The sequence below is a fragment of the Panthera tigris genome, chromosome X (genome assembly GCF_018350195.1).
Source record: "Panthera tigris isolate Pti1 chromosome X, P.tigris_Pti1_mat1.1, whole genome shotgun sequence".
Lineage (NCBI taxonomy): Eukaryota > Metazoa > Chordata > Mammalia > Carnivora > Felidae > Panthera > Panthera tigris.
In genome coordinates, this window is record NC_056677.1 from 121,757,898 (window position 1) to 121,775,818 (window position 17,921).

The 17,921-nt window shown below is 47.6% G+C and overlaps 1 protein-coding gene across 8 annotated transcripts in view; it reads left to right on the forward strand.

Annotated features, from left to right (window-relative positions):
• Nucleotides 1-17,921, forward strand: part of AFF2 (AF4/FMR2 family member 2) — a 452,543-nt gene that overhangs the window by 408,198 nt on the left and 26,424 nt on the right. For all 8 annotated transcript variants that reach the window (XM_042973735.1, XM_042973737.1, XM_042973739.1 and 5 more), the window contains 3 exons: nt 10,216-10,375; nt 12,039-13,070; nt 14,305-14,426. In XM_042973735.1, the coding sequence (XP_042829669.1) occupies nt 10,216-10,375; nt 12,039-13,070; nt 14,305-14,426 (1,314 nt within the window). The remainder of the gene's footprint in view (nt 1-10,215; nt 10,376-12,038; nt 13,071-14,304; nt 14,427-17,921) is intronic.

Sequence of the window (17,921 nt, forward strand, 5' to 3'; positions counted from 1 at the left end):
AGTTCTGCTATTCACTCGAGTGTCTTAATGCTGGTGTTTGTGATATGTGCCAGGCACCATCATGCAGGCACTTTTAGTAAGGACACTGTATGAGTTTTATTTTAGAAATTATGTGTGTGGCTTTGAATGCCATTCATTGAATTCCCTGCCATCCCACATACAGGACGGTTATTACCTTTATAATTAAAATTTTTTATTTTAAAAGCACACATACCAGTATTCATAAATGTAGAGGGTGTTATTGGAAGAATCCTAAGAAATGGCAACAGTGAAAAACTTTGGAAAACGGGGTGATGGGACAGTAGAAGGTCAGAAGATCTACTTTTCATTGTATCCCTTTCAGTATCTTTTGAAATCAATTTCATGTTTATTATCTATTTAAAAACAAATACAATTTTTGAAAAAACACAAGGATGTGAAACATAAAAGGCATTGAAATTTCCCCTACTGGGGCGCCTGGGTGGCTCAGTCGGTTAAGCATCCGACTTTGGCTCAGGTCGTGATCTCACGGTTCGTGGGTTCGAGCCCCACATCAGGCTCTGTGCTGACGGCTCGGAGCCCGGAGCCTGCTTCAGATTCTGTGTCTCCCTCTCTCTCTCTTCTCCTCCCCCCCTAAAAATAAATAAACATTAAAAAAAAATAAATGTTCCCTAGTTGGTCTTCACAAACTCTTCATGTATGTGAAAGAGTCATCTGCTAGGCTCCAGGAGGTTTGTCATTGGAGTCAAACGGAGCAAGGTTTTCCTGGCATAAAGCGTTGATGGCCTTCAGTGCTTTCAACGTCACATTCTTGCAGACTGTCTCATTTGGTCCCTTGAGGAACACCTTTGGCATTAATTCTGTGTCCCTGTCGCTTTTCGATATGATGACGACAGTGGGTTCTGTAGTGGATCCATGATTCCTTTCGTTTGCTCAGGCACACTTGCCATTGCCCAAATAGTCACAATAGCCTGGTGAAGCCCCCCCTCGGATCCCAACCACACAACTTTGGCTGCGAGGTCCTGGAGCTTTGTGGGCAAAATGGGGAGGATACCTGGTCCACATACACCCCGCTCAGTGTTCTTATAGCAACGAAATGAGGTCATGGGGGTGAAGATGCTGGAACATTATCAAGTGCCCTGCACTTAAAAACTATTTTGGTCTTGTTGATCCAATGATGACAGTATCCTTTTGGGACCATAGGGACATAGACGGTAGGCCGTGGATACACCCAGGGACCGTCTTCGCAGAAATCTACAGAGAAGATTTCTTCAGGGCTTTACTCTAGGGTGTCTTAGGTGCATGAAGCATTTTATAGTGTGTGTGTGTGTGTGTGTGTGTGTGTGTGTGTGTGTGTGTATGATGAAGCCTCTGGCCTTAGAAGCTTACCCTCTAAATCAAGTGTCTGTGATACATCAAGTAACAAATCAGACATGAAGGGGAGCAGACAGTACTGATAAGGAGATTGGCATTGAGAGACGTCAAAGAAGAAATGGAGTCTAGGGAGACACTGGAAGAGGGATGCCCACTTCCCAAATCAAGAGGCAGGGGCTCGTGTTGAGCTGCTCCGCCCCTATCTCCAGCCTGCTTTGTCCTCTCCTAGAATATTCAGCTTGCCTACTGCCCAGGCTCTGCTGCCCATCTCCAGACCAGTTCTGTGGATACAGGGAAGAGATCCCTGCGTGGAAGCAGCTTCTGGGTTTGGGTCACCCGGTCAGGGCACATACCCTGCTTCACCTACAATTTGTGACTGATGGAATTCTTTGTTGGAAGGCTTCGACCTTGTTAGAGATTCCTAGCATCTGGCCGTCTCTGGGATCCTTATGAATGCGAACTGCCAATCATTCCTTCTCTGCTTTGCTTGGAGACCAGGGCTCAAGGGAGGCAGCGTTCACGTCCACTTGCCTGCCTTTGCTCTCTCCCTCGCTCCCATTTTTTAAAAAACGTACTTTAAAGGCAAAAGGGACAAAAATACTCGGCTGTGTATGGTTTTTTCCCACCTGTTTAGCTGTTTGATTGAAGCAGCTCCGACTGCTAGTGGAGAAGTCTGTGTGGTTTTTAATTATTTCCAGAAAATTTTAAATATCGGTGTATTCTCCCAAATGCGGAGCGTGATGCTCTCGAGACATAGCTGGCCCATTAGCCAGCATTGACCAGCCTTCCTGGGAGCATGCTGGCACCCTCCGCAGTGCTGTCGCACCTTGGGCTGCGTTAGGCGGAAGCCAGATGCCTTGCTTTTTGGCCTTCTTTCATTTCTTTGAAGCTGCACATTGAATTGTGTCCCATAATATCCTTAAAACTAGTTTTCACCTTGCCATTGTTTGGTACTCAGTCTCAGTGTTGTCAGCTATAAAATGGAAGTCGTAAGAGGGTCTACCTCACAGGACGGTCGTGAAAGTGGGGGCCCAGCGGTGACCATCCGTGCAATGCAATACCTCCCTAACGCTCGGCGAGGATAGTGGCAAGCCGCCTTTTGAGCCTCGCAGTGATCCGTATGCCACACTCAGAGGAAACAATCGTGCATTTGGCCACCTAGTGGCGCGGGCAGGTAGCCCTCAGGATGGTGGTAAGCCTATCAGAAGGAATCTGAGAAAAACTCTTCGGGCCCAGTTGCCCAAATGAACTTGATAGAATTTGAACTTAAACTTGACCAGGTTAGATTTAAAGTGGCATAAGGTGGTCAAATTTATCTGTTGCTGACGGAGGACATGATAGTTATGGACATTTAAAATCCACAGGTGACCTCCAAATGGTGATTTTTCCCTCAGTTTCGAATCCACCAACTTATGTTTTGCCCCAGCAGCTTATGTCTGAGTAGCCCATGTAGGTTTTAGGCTCGCTCCTCTCTGTGCAGCCCACCGATCAGAAATATCGTCATCACCTGGGAGTGTAGTAAAAATGCGGAACTCAGGCCCCATCGGGGCCTAGCTAATTCAAGTCTGCACATTAATGAGTCTCCCAGTGATTCGTGCATACGCTAAAGCTTGAGAAGCCTCAACTAAATGTGCTCACTTGGTCCTCTCGCTGCCTGTGATATAGTAGACCCATTTTACAGGCAAAGGATCTGAGACCCTATGTGAAGTGCTTAGTCTAAGATCACACAATAATAAAGTATCCAAGGTGACATTCAAGAGATCCTCTGACTTCCAATCCCACGCTCTTCCCACTAGACTAAAACTACTTCTTTAAAACCAGTAGGGGAGGGAACTGTCTGTTGGCTAGATGAGATGCTCCCTGATTCATGAAACTTACCAGCCTATTAGATCTTTAAAATTAAAAACAAAAACAGAGCAGTAGAGGAAATGTAGCTATTTCAATGTGTGAAATAGCCTGAAAATGGAGACAGGCCACAAGCAGGAAAAGAAGACAAGGGCCTGGGTCTGGTCAGTCCCCAGAAAGGCTAACCAAACAGGCGTGCCTGGGTGGCTGAGTCGGTTAAGCGTCAGACTTCGGTTCAGGTCATGATCTCATGGTCTGTGAGTTCGAGCCCCACGTCGGGCTCTGTGCTGTCAGTTCAGAGCCTGGAACTTGCTTTGGATTCTGTGTCTCCCTCTCTCTCTGCCCCTCCCCCACTCATGCTCTGTCTCTGTCTATCAAAAAATGAATAAACATTAAAAACAAATTAAAAAAAAAAAAAAGAAAGGCTAGCCAAACCATACCGGCTGCAAATCAAATGTAATTATGAGAAGCCATTGGCAAAATCACTCATCAGTATCATCACCTCAGAAAGGAAGTAGGTGTCGGGTAAGTTAGGACAAATAGGCATTTCCACTCCTTATGAAAGTTCCAAATGATCGACTCACAGCTTCTCCAGAAGTTCATCACCCATTGCTGTGGCACTAATCTACTAGTGCCTTCCTGACACCGAGCTCTGCCTCCTAGAGACCCTGCAATTACATGGGGGCCACCCAGATTATCCAGGCCAGGATCGTCTCCCCATCTCAAATCCTGAATTTCTTCAGATCTGCAAAATCCCTTTTGCCACATGAGGTACCATAGTCACAGGTTCTAGGGATTAGGACGTGGACACGGTTAGGGGAGTCATTATTTGGCCAACCACAGCTCTCATCAGTCGGTCAGGGCTTTGAACAATGTCACGTTCAGTAACACCAGGATCGGACAAAAGGGCAACACCCAGTGTGCACACGTTGGGCAAAGACGAACTCTGGTGTGGCCTGAATTAGAGCTGGACGGTGATTCTCTGTGCGCTCATCAACAGCATCAGTCCATTACCACAAAAGATGCTTGATCCTGAGTTGCTGGTGATAATGTTGGGGTGTGAAGCATTTTACTTTCAAACTGTGTTTGGGGGCCACCCACCCCAGAGAAGAGGACACACTACTGGGAACACCCTCTCCCTACTATCTACCCTATTCCTGTTTCCACCAGGGCAACTCTGCCTTTATCTGTTTTATGTATTATGCCTCTGCATATACTCCTTTGCCCCAGGGCTATCCCTTTGCAACTTGAGGATGACGTCAAATATGGAAGCATTTCAAATCATCTGGTAGACAGACGTTTGAACCCTGTAAAACTGGAAAGGGGTCATGTTGCTGAAATTCATACAAGTCTCAACTAAAGACAAGGGTTTAATAATACAGGACTCCCCGTCAAACACCTCCTGCTACTTGCCTCGGGCACATTCTGGGCCTTGTGAAATATGTTGCCAAGACCGGTACCTGGTCAGACCCTTGCTTGTCGGACCCTTCCCATGTACGTCTCCCACTAAAAAGTTGTCTTCCGTTCTGGAACCTTTCTTTTTTGATGCCCACACAGCTTGATTGAGTAGAATGGCCAATTCATCATCCCTGTTTCTCTCCTGAGGAAGGAATTTACAGTTAAATTAGGATTAGAATCAGTACTGATGCAGATGTTTGGCTTTCTGGGAGCTGTTAATCTGAATTAGTGAAAAGTCTGATTTATAAACTAGCCCCACAGAAATGCAGCCTTAATCCTTTAAGGCTCACACAAGAGCTCGGTGACTGATAAAGTGTTGCCAAGAGCAGCCTTAAGGAGCACATTGGATTGTGCAGACATCTCCTCACACACTTCGTCTATGGTCCTAAAAAGTCCCCCATAAAATTCCCTATACACTGTACTTTCATAAGGATCAGAATCTTTGAGTTGGAGAACACCTTAAAGATCATCCAAGCCCACTTGGGACCCACGATAGAAATCTTTCTACCATGTTCTCTGTTGCCAGCTATCTGGTCATCTAAAGGTCTTGAGCTCGCGGGCCTACAAAGCCTTGGCTTCTCTCTGTGACCAGCTGTAGATTTTTTTAAGTTTATTTATTTATTTTGAGACAGAGAGAGCATGAGCAGGGGAGGGGCAGAGGGAGAAAGAGAGAGCCGATCCCGAGCAGGCTCCTCCGCTGCCAGTGCAGAGCAGAGCCCGACACAGGGCTCGTGGTCTCGCAAGCCTGTGAGATCAGGACCTGAACCAAAATCAAGAGTAGGACACGTAACTGTCACCACCCAGGCGCCCCTGACCTACAGCCCCAGGTGTAGGTTTTTAAAAGTCTTCCCTGACGTTGAGGTGAAATCTTCCAGACCGGATGTCCAGCTCATTGGTCCTGGTTTTACCTTGGCCCTCAGAACAAGCCCACCCCCTTTCACACAGGACAGACCTTCCGGGGTTTTGAAGACTCGTCATAGGAACACCCTCCTCCCTGCCCCCGAGTCTTCTCCAGGCAAAGTACCCCCAGGTCCTTCCTATGGCTTTCGAACTATCTTATGGTATCGTGACCTGAGTCCTTTATTGCAGAAAAGGCCTGGTCAGCGTAAGCATAGAGAGACTGTCATGTCTAGAGATTAAGGTACTTGGACTTGCACTTACAACCCGTCTTTCTCCTCTGGGATGCTCAAGCCTTCCACACCAGCGCCAACCCTGCCCGGAGAAGGCATCGTCAATGCCCCCTGGACTTCTGTCCCACTGGCCTACTCTCTGATCCCTCTCCCTAACCCTGCATTTCCCCACTAGGGTCTTTGACTTGCCAAGCCAGCCCCTTTGCACTCCGTCTGGCCTGCAACCACGAAGACCTATCAAATGGGGTTGGGGTTAAAATGAGGCCTCACCTACTCAATGAAGGCTTCTTACCCTGATGAACACAATAGCAGAATCTGATCTCTGGAAAGGTTGAGCAGCTGGCTTTGAAGTTGTTACAAATGTGGGTCCTTTGAGAAGTTTTATTACATCGGGGTGAAGTCCAAGAGCACAGTTTTAATATTTACAGACTCGGGAGTTTAGACCGTTTAATACATCGAATGTTAATGATTTTTAGTATAACACATTATCTTTGTCGTAACCACTAGCGTTCTTTTAAAAAGCAGTTTAGTGGGGCGCCTGGGTGGCGCAGTCGGTTAAGCGTCCGACTTCAGCCAGGTCACGATCTCACTGTCCATGAGTTCGAGCCCCGCGTCAGGCTCTGGGCTGATGGCTCGGAGCCTGGAGCCTGTTTCTGATTCTGCGTCTCCCTCTCTCTCTGACCCTCCCCCGTTCATGCTCTGTCTCTCTCTGTCCCAAAAATAAATAAAAAACGTTGAAAAAAAAATTTTTTTAAAAAAAAGCAGTTTAGTAAAATACGAGAGGAAATGGTGCGTGGGAAATAATTCTAGTACAGTTTGGCAAATGAAGAATGTGTAAACCGCACATTAGTCCATCTCCTAGGCGGAATCAAGTATGGCATGCGCTAGCTTCACTCGTAGCCACTTTAATATACATTTGGAAAATAAACTGGCGATGTCTGAAAATAAATGTAGCAGAAGGGGGACTTTAACTAGCTGCACAGCTAACGGGTTTCAGCGGAGACCTGTGATGATTTGCCAAGTTGAAAGTTCCACCGTGGATTCCAGACAAGAATGTGGCCCTAGGCCAGTCATTCTGTTATTGATGTTTGTACTGCTTGTGAAGACGGTGTTTCGGTTTTGTATTCATTTTTTGTTCCCGGGAGCTGCTCCAGCTCGGTGCTAGGTGGGCCCAGAGGAAGTGAGGGTCAGATACACTCAAATACGTGGCTTGCGTTCCTCAGCAAGCGGGGTGCAGCCAGATTCTCCAGCAAGCCTGGGAACAGCAGGTAGATGATAGAGGCATAAGAAGGTACTGGGGAGCGCAGTTTTGCTTCCATTTTAAACGACTGTTATTCCCTCCCACGATCACTGGCTCTCCCTGTTTCCAACCGTGCAACTGCCCAGAGAAAGCAATTCTTTCTCATTAAGATGCTCCAGTCCTTCACCCCCAGTTTGAGTCCTCTTTGTGTCCTCTCTGAATTCAAGTCCACTTTCCCTCTCACCCCTACGTATCCATGTTCGTCAGTGTGGATCTGAAAAGCTGGTGAACCTCTTCCTGTTCTTTCTACACTACTTTCCTTTAAGGGGTCATTGTCAATATTGACTGGCCATGGGGTCCTTCCTGAGGACACAGCAATAGATTTAGCTGTAAGAAGTCTTAGGGAAAATAATTTCCGGTCTCATTTTATTGGGTCTCAATCAAGGTTACTCTGAGGTTTGAAACGGTCTTTATTTCATGTCTCTATCTATCTATACTTAACTTAGACAAATAGTTAGAGTCAGTTTTTCATATGTGGTTTCTGTCCACATCCACAATCCCTTAATCAAAATTCTGAAATTGAAAAAGTCCTAAGAGCTTTCATTTTCAGTAACTTTGAGACAAACTCACTTCACGGCAGAGCCCAACCTCAACTGATGTGCAGATATTTATTTAAAGTCTTTATTCCTCTTAACTGATGATGTTACGGTAACAATATTAATGAGTTTTTGAGTTTTATGAAAGGGTGCTTCCCCAGATCCCACTTGAGGTAATATACGTATATACACACACATCCATACATATATATATTCACACATATACATATATATACATACACACACTATATATACACATATATATGATATATATGGTATATTCACATCAAAATTTAAAAAATCTGAACATCAGAATTCTTCTCCGCTTCAAAGTGCTGTGGATAAGGAACAACTGTGTACAAATGCACACATACAAGTTTCCAACTAAGTCCATGAAGCTTGACTGTGATGTAACTGATGAATAAGTTTATTCTGGTAAATAAAACATCTGTGCCTTGTGTATATCACCTCAATGCATTTGGTTGTAAGGGAATAATCCCTGGGATTGTTTTGTTTCTTACAGCAGTTGCTCGAGAATAATCCAGTAAATGGAAACGCTATCCAGAAATATTCCAAAGTAAATCTAGAGTCAAGTTTGGTAATGCTAGGATGGCCTGAGTCTTATGAGAATGCAGAAATGAATGCAGCTATGAAAGAAAACTAGGTGACCGCTTTTCACTTGCAAATCATGAGTATGAGGTCGATTTTATCGCAGTCCAGCAGCCAGTCAGCTCAGGCCAGTGGATGCTCTGTGCTGGACTTAAAACTTTACTTGGGGGGAATCAAGGCCAAGTTAGCATAACGGCTGGACTGGTCTCATTAAATCTGTTCCCTCGGCCTTTATTTAGTAACCAAAGACAAAAGCAATTGATTAGATTTAGAGGGTGCTTTGCATAAATACAGAGTTTTTACTGCCATTAAGGAGAGTTGTAGGTCCCTGCCCCCACGGTCCAGGACACACACACATGCACACACACACACACACACACACACACACACGTGCGTGCACCTTCCCAGGAGATACAGTCCCCTATTTCCTCTGCTTCCCCTAATCTCTTGGTGTTTGGCAGAGAAATGTACTTTCGGATAGCATTTACTTAGCAGATAGCATTTTAAAATGAGCTTTGCTATATGAAAGAAAATACCTACCTGGGAGATTAAAGGGGCAGTCTTTAGGGAGGCAAGGTACATGGAATGAAAAGGCTCTCTGCACGGGATAGTGACTGACAAGGGGCCCATGCTGGCTTAAAAGGGATCCTGTTCCTTCCCAATCAGCGGCTGAGTATGGAGAAAAAAATAGCCACTGCTGAGGGGGGCAGATGGGAGCAGGCAAGCAGTCTTGGGCAGAGGGGTCCTTGGGGTCCTTCTTGCTCCAGTTTGAAGGTGGGACCACAGGACGAGATGCCCTCCGGGACTAGGACTGGACTCTCCTGACTGAACTGAGGGGGGGAGAGCCGGGCCAGGAGCTGGGAGCATGAGCGGCCGTGAGCCCCGGCCGATGGGTGGGCCGGCCCGCCGGCCCGGCAGTGACACTGCTCTGGCCCCCGGCCCCGGCGTCACCATGATGAAACTTCCCTGCAAAGAGGGTATTGGGCTCATGAGATGGGAAGATGAGAGCCCTTCCAACTTCCTGAGGTTACAGCCCCACTTGTGACACTGAGCCGGAGGGCAGGGGGCAGTGACAGAGCCCAACATGCCAAGCGGCAGCAGAGGCTGATTTGTTACGAGCACGGGGAGCAAACGATTAGTAAGGAAGACTGTTGATTAGCATTAAAGGCAGAGTGGTGAATGGTATCAATTTTCAAATGCTTTGCTTGGTCAGCTGTACAAATTTGAAATCCGTCATTAGACTTGCTCGGTCCTTTATGACCATAACCTCCCGGTAAGAGTCTTACAAAGAGTTTACAAATATTGGGATGGAGGCGGCCGAGAAATGGGGACTCCGGTCACCTGGGTGCCGGGTGCCGGGCACCTGGCAGGGAAGATGCTTCCCACAGTCCCTGCCCTTGGCGTTCTCCCCTCACTTGTCCAACTCGCTGGGGGGGGGGGGGCGGGCAGAGGCAAGCCTCCCTCCCTCTGGACCTCAGTTTCCTCCGATTCAGATGGGGCTTGAATTCACTCATCCTCGGCGAGAGAACTAACTATACCGTGTGTATAACTGAGATCACAGCCCCTTGACAAACCTCTGGGTTTCTGAACGAGATGGCACCCGGAAATGAAAAATTATCTCAACTAAAAACAACACGGGACCATTAAGAATTTAAGGCTGCGTGCGGCATGTGGTATGTGTATCTGTGTCGGGAAGGCATGCGACCTTGGTCTAAAGTTTTCACGTGGAATGCGGGAGGCAAGGCCTTCCTGAGAGGGGAGGCAGTGTGACGGAACCCGAGGAACTTGGCCGCACGTTTGACCTCTGGCCGCTCACGGGGCCTCCCGAGCCTCACGTTTCCCACGTGTGGAATGGGACGGTGGGCTCCATTCTGCCTGTATCCAGCAGATCGTGGGTCCTTATGCCGAACGTGGCCGCGGGGGTGCTCGTTGCCCGCTGATTCGAGACTAAATGAGGCAGCGGATGATGTCATTTTTCTTTCAGCCCGCTCTTGGCCACTCCTCAGCCCCCACCTGCGGTGCAAGCCGGCGGGGGCTCCGGCAGCTCCAGTGACTCTGAGAGCAGCTCCGAGTCAGACTCTGACACTGAAAGCAGCACCACTGACAGCGAGTCCAATGAAGCGCCTCGTGCGGCCACGCCAGAGGTGGGTGAAGCGTCCAGGGCCGCGACCATGATTTCCCTGTCACCCACGCACACACACGCGCACACACGCACACACGCTGTCGGCACGATGAATACTTCAGGAAGGTATTTGGGTATTTGACATCGTTTTTTCCCTCGAAAACGTGTGTATGCACAGTCCCTTCAAGAAAGACATTTCTTGCCCTGTGACTCCCTTAGCTTGTCTGAGCCTCAAGCCTCGTCATGTGTAAAATCTGGAAGAGTGATACCTGGGATAGCAACTTCTCTTTTGAGAGAACCAGTCAACACCCACTTCTGGTCGTGGGGACACCACCCCTTACTCCAGGTTGAAGTGCTGAATTGCTACTTGGCAAGTAAGACCCAAGAAATGTGATGGATTTTTTTTTTTAATTTCAATTTGCAGCCTCCAAGTGTGTTTGATAATAATTCATGAACACATTTAACACAGCTCCATAAAATACCAAAATTATACTTTTGAAATAAAAAATGTGCTCTTCCCCTCCCTTCGTCTCTGAGTCCAGAATAACCCCTCAGTTCCCCCAAGCCTGCGCCTCGTACAGCAAGCAGGTCCGTCCAGGGCTCTGTGGACACTCGTTTGTAATAATCTGAACGTGGACCATGTGCCGGGCTCCTTGAGAAGCCCTTGACCTGCTCTTTTTCACGTTATCCTCAGAACAATTCTCTGGGGTCCTCGCTATCCTTATCCCCATTTTATAGAATAAAGAATACGGTTCTGAGAGATTGAGAGAGAACTTTCCCAGCATCTCCCAGGTGGACACTGGGAGACTCAGGACCGAAATCGGGCTCTGTGCGCCTGCCAGAGCTCATGCCCTTAACCAACAGTGGCAGCCGATACGATTTCCTCGACCCTTCCCTGCCATTGCCCTGTGCGGGTTGGAATCCCAGCTACTCAAGTGTTTTTAATTCTGTCACCCTCTGTTGGCTGGTGCCATAAGCCTCAGCTGACGGCTTTCAGAAGAAGAGCAGTTCTAATAAAAATGATGGCTCTTTTAGTTCAACAGGCAGAATTCAGAGTGGGGAATCAAGCACCTGAATTGTACGCGTCATTTCCATGGCTTAACAGCGGACGCTAATGCCTGCATGCATGTCCCCATAAATTGGTTATTGCCCATACACTGACAAAAATGCAGTGTTTTTTCTTTTTTGGAAGTCAGATCTTTTCATCCTTCAGTAAAAAGAGAAAAGGCTTGTTCTTTTTGCAGTGAACTGCAGCATCATATAGGAGGCACTGGCACTTTGGCAGAGAGGAAGCCTTTCCTTTTGAATTACATGTGAGGCACGCTTGCATGGGTCTTCAGGACCCGAGATCATTACCTCTGCCTCCTGGTGAGAGGTTGGGCAATGAGTCCCACCAAAGGATTTGGGGAACAGGTTTCCCTGCCATGCCTCCCTGCCCACTCTCTGGAAAAACCCTCTGTGAAGAATTCTTTCCTTCCTGGCCAGAGTGGAGAATGTTTTCAGAAGAGGAGTAGACATTTGTTGACATAAGCAGATCGGGGCTGGGTTGTGGAGTCTTTGTCTACCTGGGTAATTTGATTAGTGTGGATTCCATGTGTGTTTCTAAATGCACTCGGCGTACCGAGTGTCCGTCCAGATTCTTCCAAGAGGTGAAATTCTTTCTTGCTGTCGCTTCTCATCCGCAGCCTGAGCCGCCCTCAACCAACAAGTGGCAGTTGGATAAATGGCTTAACAAAGTGACTTCCCAGAACAAGTCGTTTATTTGTGGCCAAAATGAAACGCCCATGGAGACGGTTTCTGTGCCTCCTCCAATCATCCAGCCAATGGAAGTCCAGATCAAAGTGAAGACAAACCCCAGCCAGGTCCTGGCTGAACCCAAAGAGAGGCCTCTCCTCAGTCTTATCAGGGAGAAAGCCCGTCCACGGCCTACCCAGAAAACTCCAGAAACAAAGGCTTTGAAGCATAAGTTGTCAACAACTATTGAGACAGCTTCCCAAAGGACAATTGGAAAAAAACAGCCCAAAAAAGTCGAGAAGAACACCAGCATTGACGAGTTTACCTGGCCCAAACCAAATATTACCAGCAGCACCCCCAAAGAAAAAGAAAGCGTGGAGCTTCCTGATCCACCAAGAGGCCGCAACAAACCATCTGCCCACAAACCAGTCCCTAGGAAGGAACCAAGGCCAAACATTCCCTTGGCCGCCGAGAAAAAGAAGTACAGAGGGCCTGGCAAGATCGTGCCAAAGTCCCGGGAATTCATCGAAACGGATTCGTCTACATCTGATTCCAACACAGATCAGGAAGAGACCCTGCAGATCAAAGTCCTGCCTCCTTGCATTGCTCCCGGGGGCAATTCTGCCAAATCGAAGGAAACCTGTGGTGCCAGCCTGACCCTCAGCACCTTGGTCAGCAGTACCAGCAGCAGCAGCAGCAGCAGCAGCAGCAGCAGCAACATATCCGTCAATAGTGAGGAACCAGCTTTTTCGCCCATCCCTGTCATGCAAACGGAGCTTCTGTCACCTCTACGAGATCACGAGAATCTGAAAAATCTCTGGGTGAAGATTGACCTTGACCTGCTGTCTAGAGTACCCGGTCACAACGCACTGCAAGCAGCACCAGCCAAGCCAGACCCCAAGGAGACTGCGCCGAAGCCTAAGCGCCAGACCGCTGCTGCGGCTGTGGAAAAACCCGCCCCTAAGGGCAAGCGTAAGCACAAGGTAAGCTGTCCCCGGTGGCCTGCCGAGTGAGCATGAGCAGTGGCTGTGTGTTGGCCAACTTGATCTGGAGTCCCATTTGCAAGGAGGCTCATGGCAGTGCATTGCAGTCTTTGGGGAAGGCAATGCTGCTTTCCACGGGGAAGTATTTGACATGACCGGGGAGGATGTGTTAGGAACGGTCCGGGTTTGGCAGCCAGTGTGAAGAGTATCCGATATGGTACACGAAGGATTATGATGTGTAGGAAAGACCATGAAGGCCGTTGCCTTGCCCCAGGTAGCCAGTCCCTGGGATGGGCTCCTTAAGCGACTCCTGCTTTCATGTCCACATGCCACAGCCCCCACCCTGGCAGCAGCCGGGCACCCAAGTGCTCCTAAGGTCAAAAATGCATTCTCTGGGCCTTGTGAATTTCCCCAGACACACATCAGCATCCCCGCACCTGGGTGATACTTTGATGACCCGGGTTCCTGGCCGACACACAGTCTACCCAGCCCGCTGGGTCCCCTGACCTGTGTGGTTGGCCTGACTTGTGGAAACCTCACCTGCGAGAGGTTAGGGCTGAATTCCAGTGCTACAAATTATCATCAGAAGGAGAGGGATGCCTGGCTTTCTCAGCCAGTAGAGCATGCAACTCTTAATCTCGGGCTCATGAGTTCAAGCCCCACGTTGGGTGTAGAAATTATTTTAAAAAAAAACAAAAAAACAAAAAAAACTATCATCAGAAGGGAAAACCCAAACTGGCCTCTTCCATTTCAAATACCTTTAGGCAAGTGAATTTGTATCTCATAGGCTCATTCTGTTGTACCTCCAGATCTCAGGGTAGTTTTTTAGAGTAACACCATCTCATCGTGATATTTGGGTAGTATTACTTTTAATGGCTGCCACAGAAAGTCTGGGGCTCTTGCCCTGTCACCGTTTCCCCACTCCTAGGGATGACGGCAGTGCAGCCAGGGTCTGAAAATTATAGATTCTCTTTGCTTTTGGTAGGAGATTCCTGTGCCACCCAATCTTTAATCAGAGGGTCACGTCGCAGCTCAGCTTACTGAAATGCCAACTTCTTGGTAGGAAGTAAGCTAGGCAAGGCCGATTGCTTTCCTTTCTGATCAGAGATGTGCGTTTAACTCCCCTGGCTAATCTAGAAGTTAAAATAGAAGCAAACTGTCTCCCTCGCTCGTGCGTTTTAAATGTCTGCATGTGCCATGTATTTCAAACACTGTATTTTTCTTCCCATTAAAGCCAACGGAAATTGCAGAGAAAATCCCTGAGAAGAAGCCACGTCTGGAGGAGGCCGCCGCTATCTGCCTGCTGCCCCCATGCATCTCACCAGCCCCACCCCACAAGCCTCCCAACACTAAAGAGTGAGTGGTTACCCTGTCTTTGTATGACACCTCGATTGTTCAGATTCTTTAGAAACGTCGACTGAAGCCTTTTGTTGGGGGTGGGGGACGGTGGCGGTCTGGTTTCAGAGGGATGGTAAGTAAGAAAACAGAAGTTGCTCAGTCCAGTCCTGACAGCTGTCCCTGGCCACCGGTCTAACGAGGGTGGTGTAAAGGGGGGGAATACAGGCTGCCACATTTGGGGGGACTCCATGAGCTTTCTAGCCGTGTTTCTTTACTCTAACTCATGTGGAGGACCAAAGTGAACTTTCAGCACTAAGGGAAGAGTAAAAGGAGTAAATGAATTAAAAAGGGACAGAATCAAGAAGCACCCATCACTTGAAGCAGATCACCTGCTTCTAGGACACTTCTAGTTTTGATAGTGATGAAAACAACCCCTTGGCCTTAACAGGATGCCCCCGATGCTGCTTCGTCGCTGGTGCCATTACTTAACCTTAATACAGAGCTTGAGGACTAGTAGGTACCTCCTGAACTCCTCGGAGGCCGGGGACATGACACGTTTGAGGAGGCCAGGGAGATGAGGGGCAGTTGTGTGTCAGGGAAAGCCAGCTGAAGATACGTATGTTCATTCCAACCGGCTGGCGCCCCTTCCACCTCTCCCTCTTTGCACCAAAGGGCCAGAGTCAGGCGTGAGGCCCCCTTGTCCCCTCACTCAAATGGCCCCAGCCTTCCTCAGACAAGATCCCCCCTCTGTTGCTACCAAGTGTTGGGACCGAGTTCTTCCATCTTGTAAATATCACTTAACTAACAGTCACGTCAGCTACTGGAACCATTCCGTCTGGATAATTATTGCCATAAATTCATTCAACATTAGAGATTACTTCCATCAAGGACCAGTTTTGGAGCCTATTAGCAGCCCAGAGCAGAGAGGCAATCTGGCTTACTGCTGCTAACAATTGATTTCACAGATTACTGTTTAACATCAGTGATATGGCATCAATCAGCCACACGTAAGATGTCGGAAATAAGTTTTCAGCTTATATTTGCTTAGATCCTTGTTGTTTTGAGATGAGAGGTAGGAAAAGGCCAATTACCACGCTACCCACCTGGTATAATAAGATTTGGGCCCTGAGCTGCCCCTCTGCCAGAGGCTCCATAGCGCTTTGTGTGGTGCCTGTGTATCCCGGGTATAACTTCGCTCTGAAACATCCCGTTGCATATTTGGCTTTCTCAGAACTGGCAGCCCCTGCAATGGGCCAAGCTGACCCCTTCACCACAGAGTGAGCCAGGCCTGTGGCTCACTTCCCCAGTGGTCAAACATGGTCCTTCCATGGCCCTTCTCCTTTCCTAGAGGATGGACTAAAATGGCGTCAGTGGGTGGCACTACCTTCCCAGTTCCCAGGCTTTGACCAGTTCAGGCCACTTGAAGGCACCAGGAAAAGGCAGGAGGCGTTGCCACAACCATCAGTCTCTGATGCCAGTCTCCCTAAGCAGCCCAGTGACCTGTTATTTCTCCCATGTCGTGGAAGATTGATGACCAACTATTCAGTAAATGTGCCATAATCTGAATTGGTTCTTCATAAAATGGTGTTTCTAACTCATGGTCTTTACGGTCTTTCTGCTTTTGTAGTCGTTAGGAAAGCAGTGTTTACCTAGTAGCATTTCTCATTCAGGAGGGGCCCGAAGCAGGTTCTTAGGCTCATCAAACAAATCCATGTCTGCTCTGTCCACTCCTTGTGCCTTGTCGACCCTGCAAACCCAATCCTTGGAAATTTCTGTGAGACAGCGTTCACTTTTCTAAATGAATGTTCTAAACCTAGCCAAGAATGCCACACCAGACCATGACAGCTGTGGTTCCTGTTGTCCAGCAGGAGGACCCTGCAAAGCCCCGCCCGCACTCCGCATCCCGCACCTCCTCAGGAGCTTGAACCATCATCAGGACCTCTGAAGCACTGAGTGGTGGTGGGGACACACATCTCTTGTCTGCTGGCTTCCTCTGCCATACACGAAGAGGTGCCCAAAGTGGCAAAAACTGTTCTCGTAGTAAGACGCCATAATGGTGACAGAGCGTATCTGTAGAACATGCTCTCTGGGTAGCCTTCACCAAGGAAGTTATTAAAGGCCCCATGGTTGTAGCTCACTAGCAAACGCATGGAAAGGGGCCCAGGTGACCAATGTCCACTGCACAGAGTGTGCTGGCCTGTGTGCGGCATCCTGTATACAGTGGCAGATGGGAAGGCCTAGCCCGACTGTAGTAGCCACCGGCAAATCCAATGCTTCTAGGGAACAGCTTTGCCCCCTGAAGTCCTCACTACCTTCTCAGGCAGCTCAAGTAGTGGAGAAGTGGCTGTGGCTAACAAACCATTCACCCCCCCCCCCACCATAGATGCCATGGCGATGCTTAACATCCCTCCATACAAATACCCGGAAGTCCGATGCCTCCATATTGATTACACTTAGGGTGGCCTGATGTTTGTGGAGCTTCCTCGTGGACAGGAGTCTGAATCCATATGTTCACCATTGTTTTAATCAGACATCACAGCTATCCGAAAATGGTTCTCCACGTCAAAACAATTTGTAAAATCCACTGGCAAATATTTTTTTAGTTCATTTTAACTAATTGATGTAATGGCAGAAGCAGTTATGTTTTTAGAACTGTTGCTGCTTGACAAAAATTGACATAGGGCCACATTTATGAAACAAAAGTTGGAAGAGATGGCAAATATTATTACAGTTGGCAAATGTGGGCGACACAGTGGAAGTGGAATGAGCAGACGGCGTTGACTGCTACCATTGCAGGAAATGAAACCACTTGAATGCTTGTTCATCTTTGATTTGTTGCCTTGAGATATTGTAAATCTATATTTCTAGACACTGACTGAAATTGACCAAGAGGAAAACATAAATTGTCGTTGACTTAATTTGCTATTGAAAATTGTAGTCAATAATCATGGAAAGTAAATGGCTGCACAGTGCAATATTAGTTGTCTAAGAAAAGATTAAAATTCAAGTAATCTTCATTGATTAGGCTAAGACAGTAACTAAAATGAAAATCCATGACCCAATTACCATGTTAAGCAGCTAGCATAAGGTTTTAGTTGTTCTGTTTTATTTGAAGTCTCTGTCTGTTTGATGGTGCCCATTTAATGGGCAGATAAATCAGTCTGAAAGCACAGGAGTACTTCTAGAACTACAGATGTCTTGTGGCGATATGACAAAATAGTTTTCAAATGGGTTCTGGAAAGTGGAGCACATCAGAACTCCAGTATAACAGCTTAAGGTCAGGGGCTTCTTACGCCTCAGAATGGGCACAGAACATTGTGAACGTACAGTGTGCAACGTGTCACAGAAGTATTTAGCGTGTTATTGATAGCTAAGTAATGTAAAAGCATGCTATTTCTTAAGAAGATATCCCCCCACTAATTGTTTATTGTACCATTCATTGTGTGATTATGCAGTTAAGTCCTGGGGCAAAATAAGTAGGAACCATCCTAAAAAATGACGGGATTAAAGTCT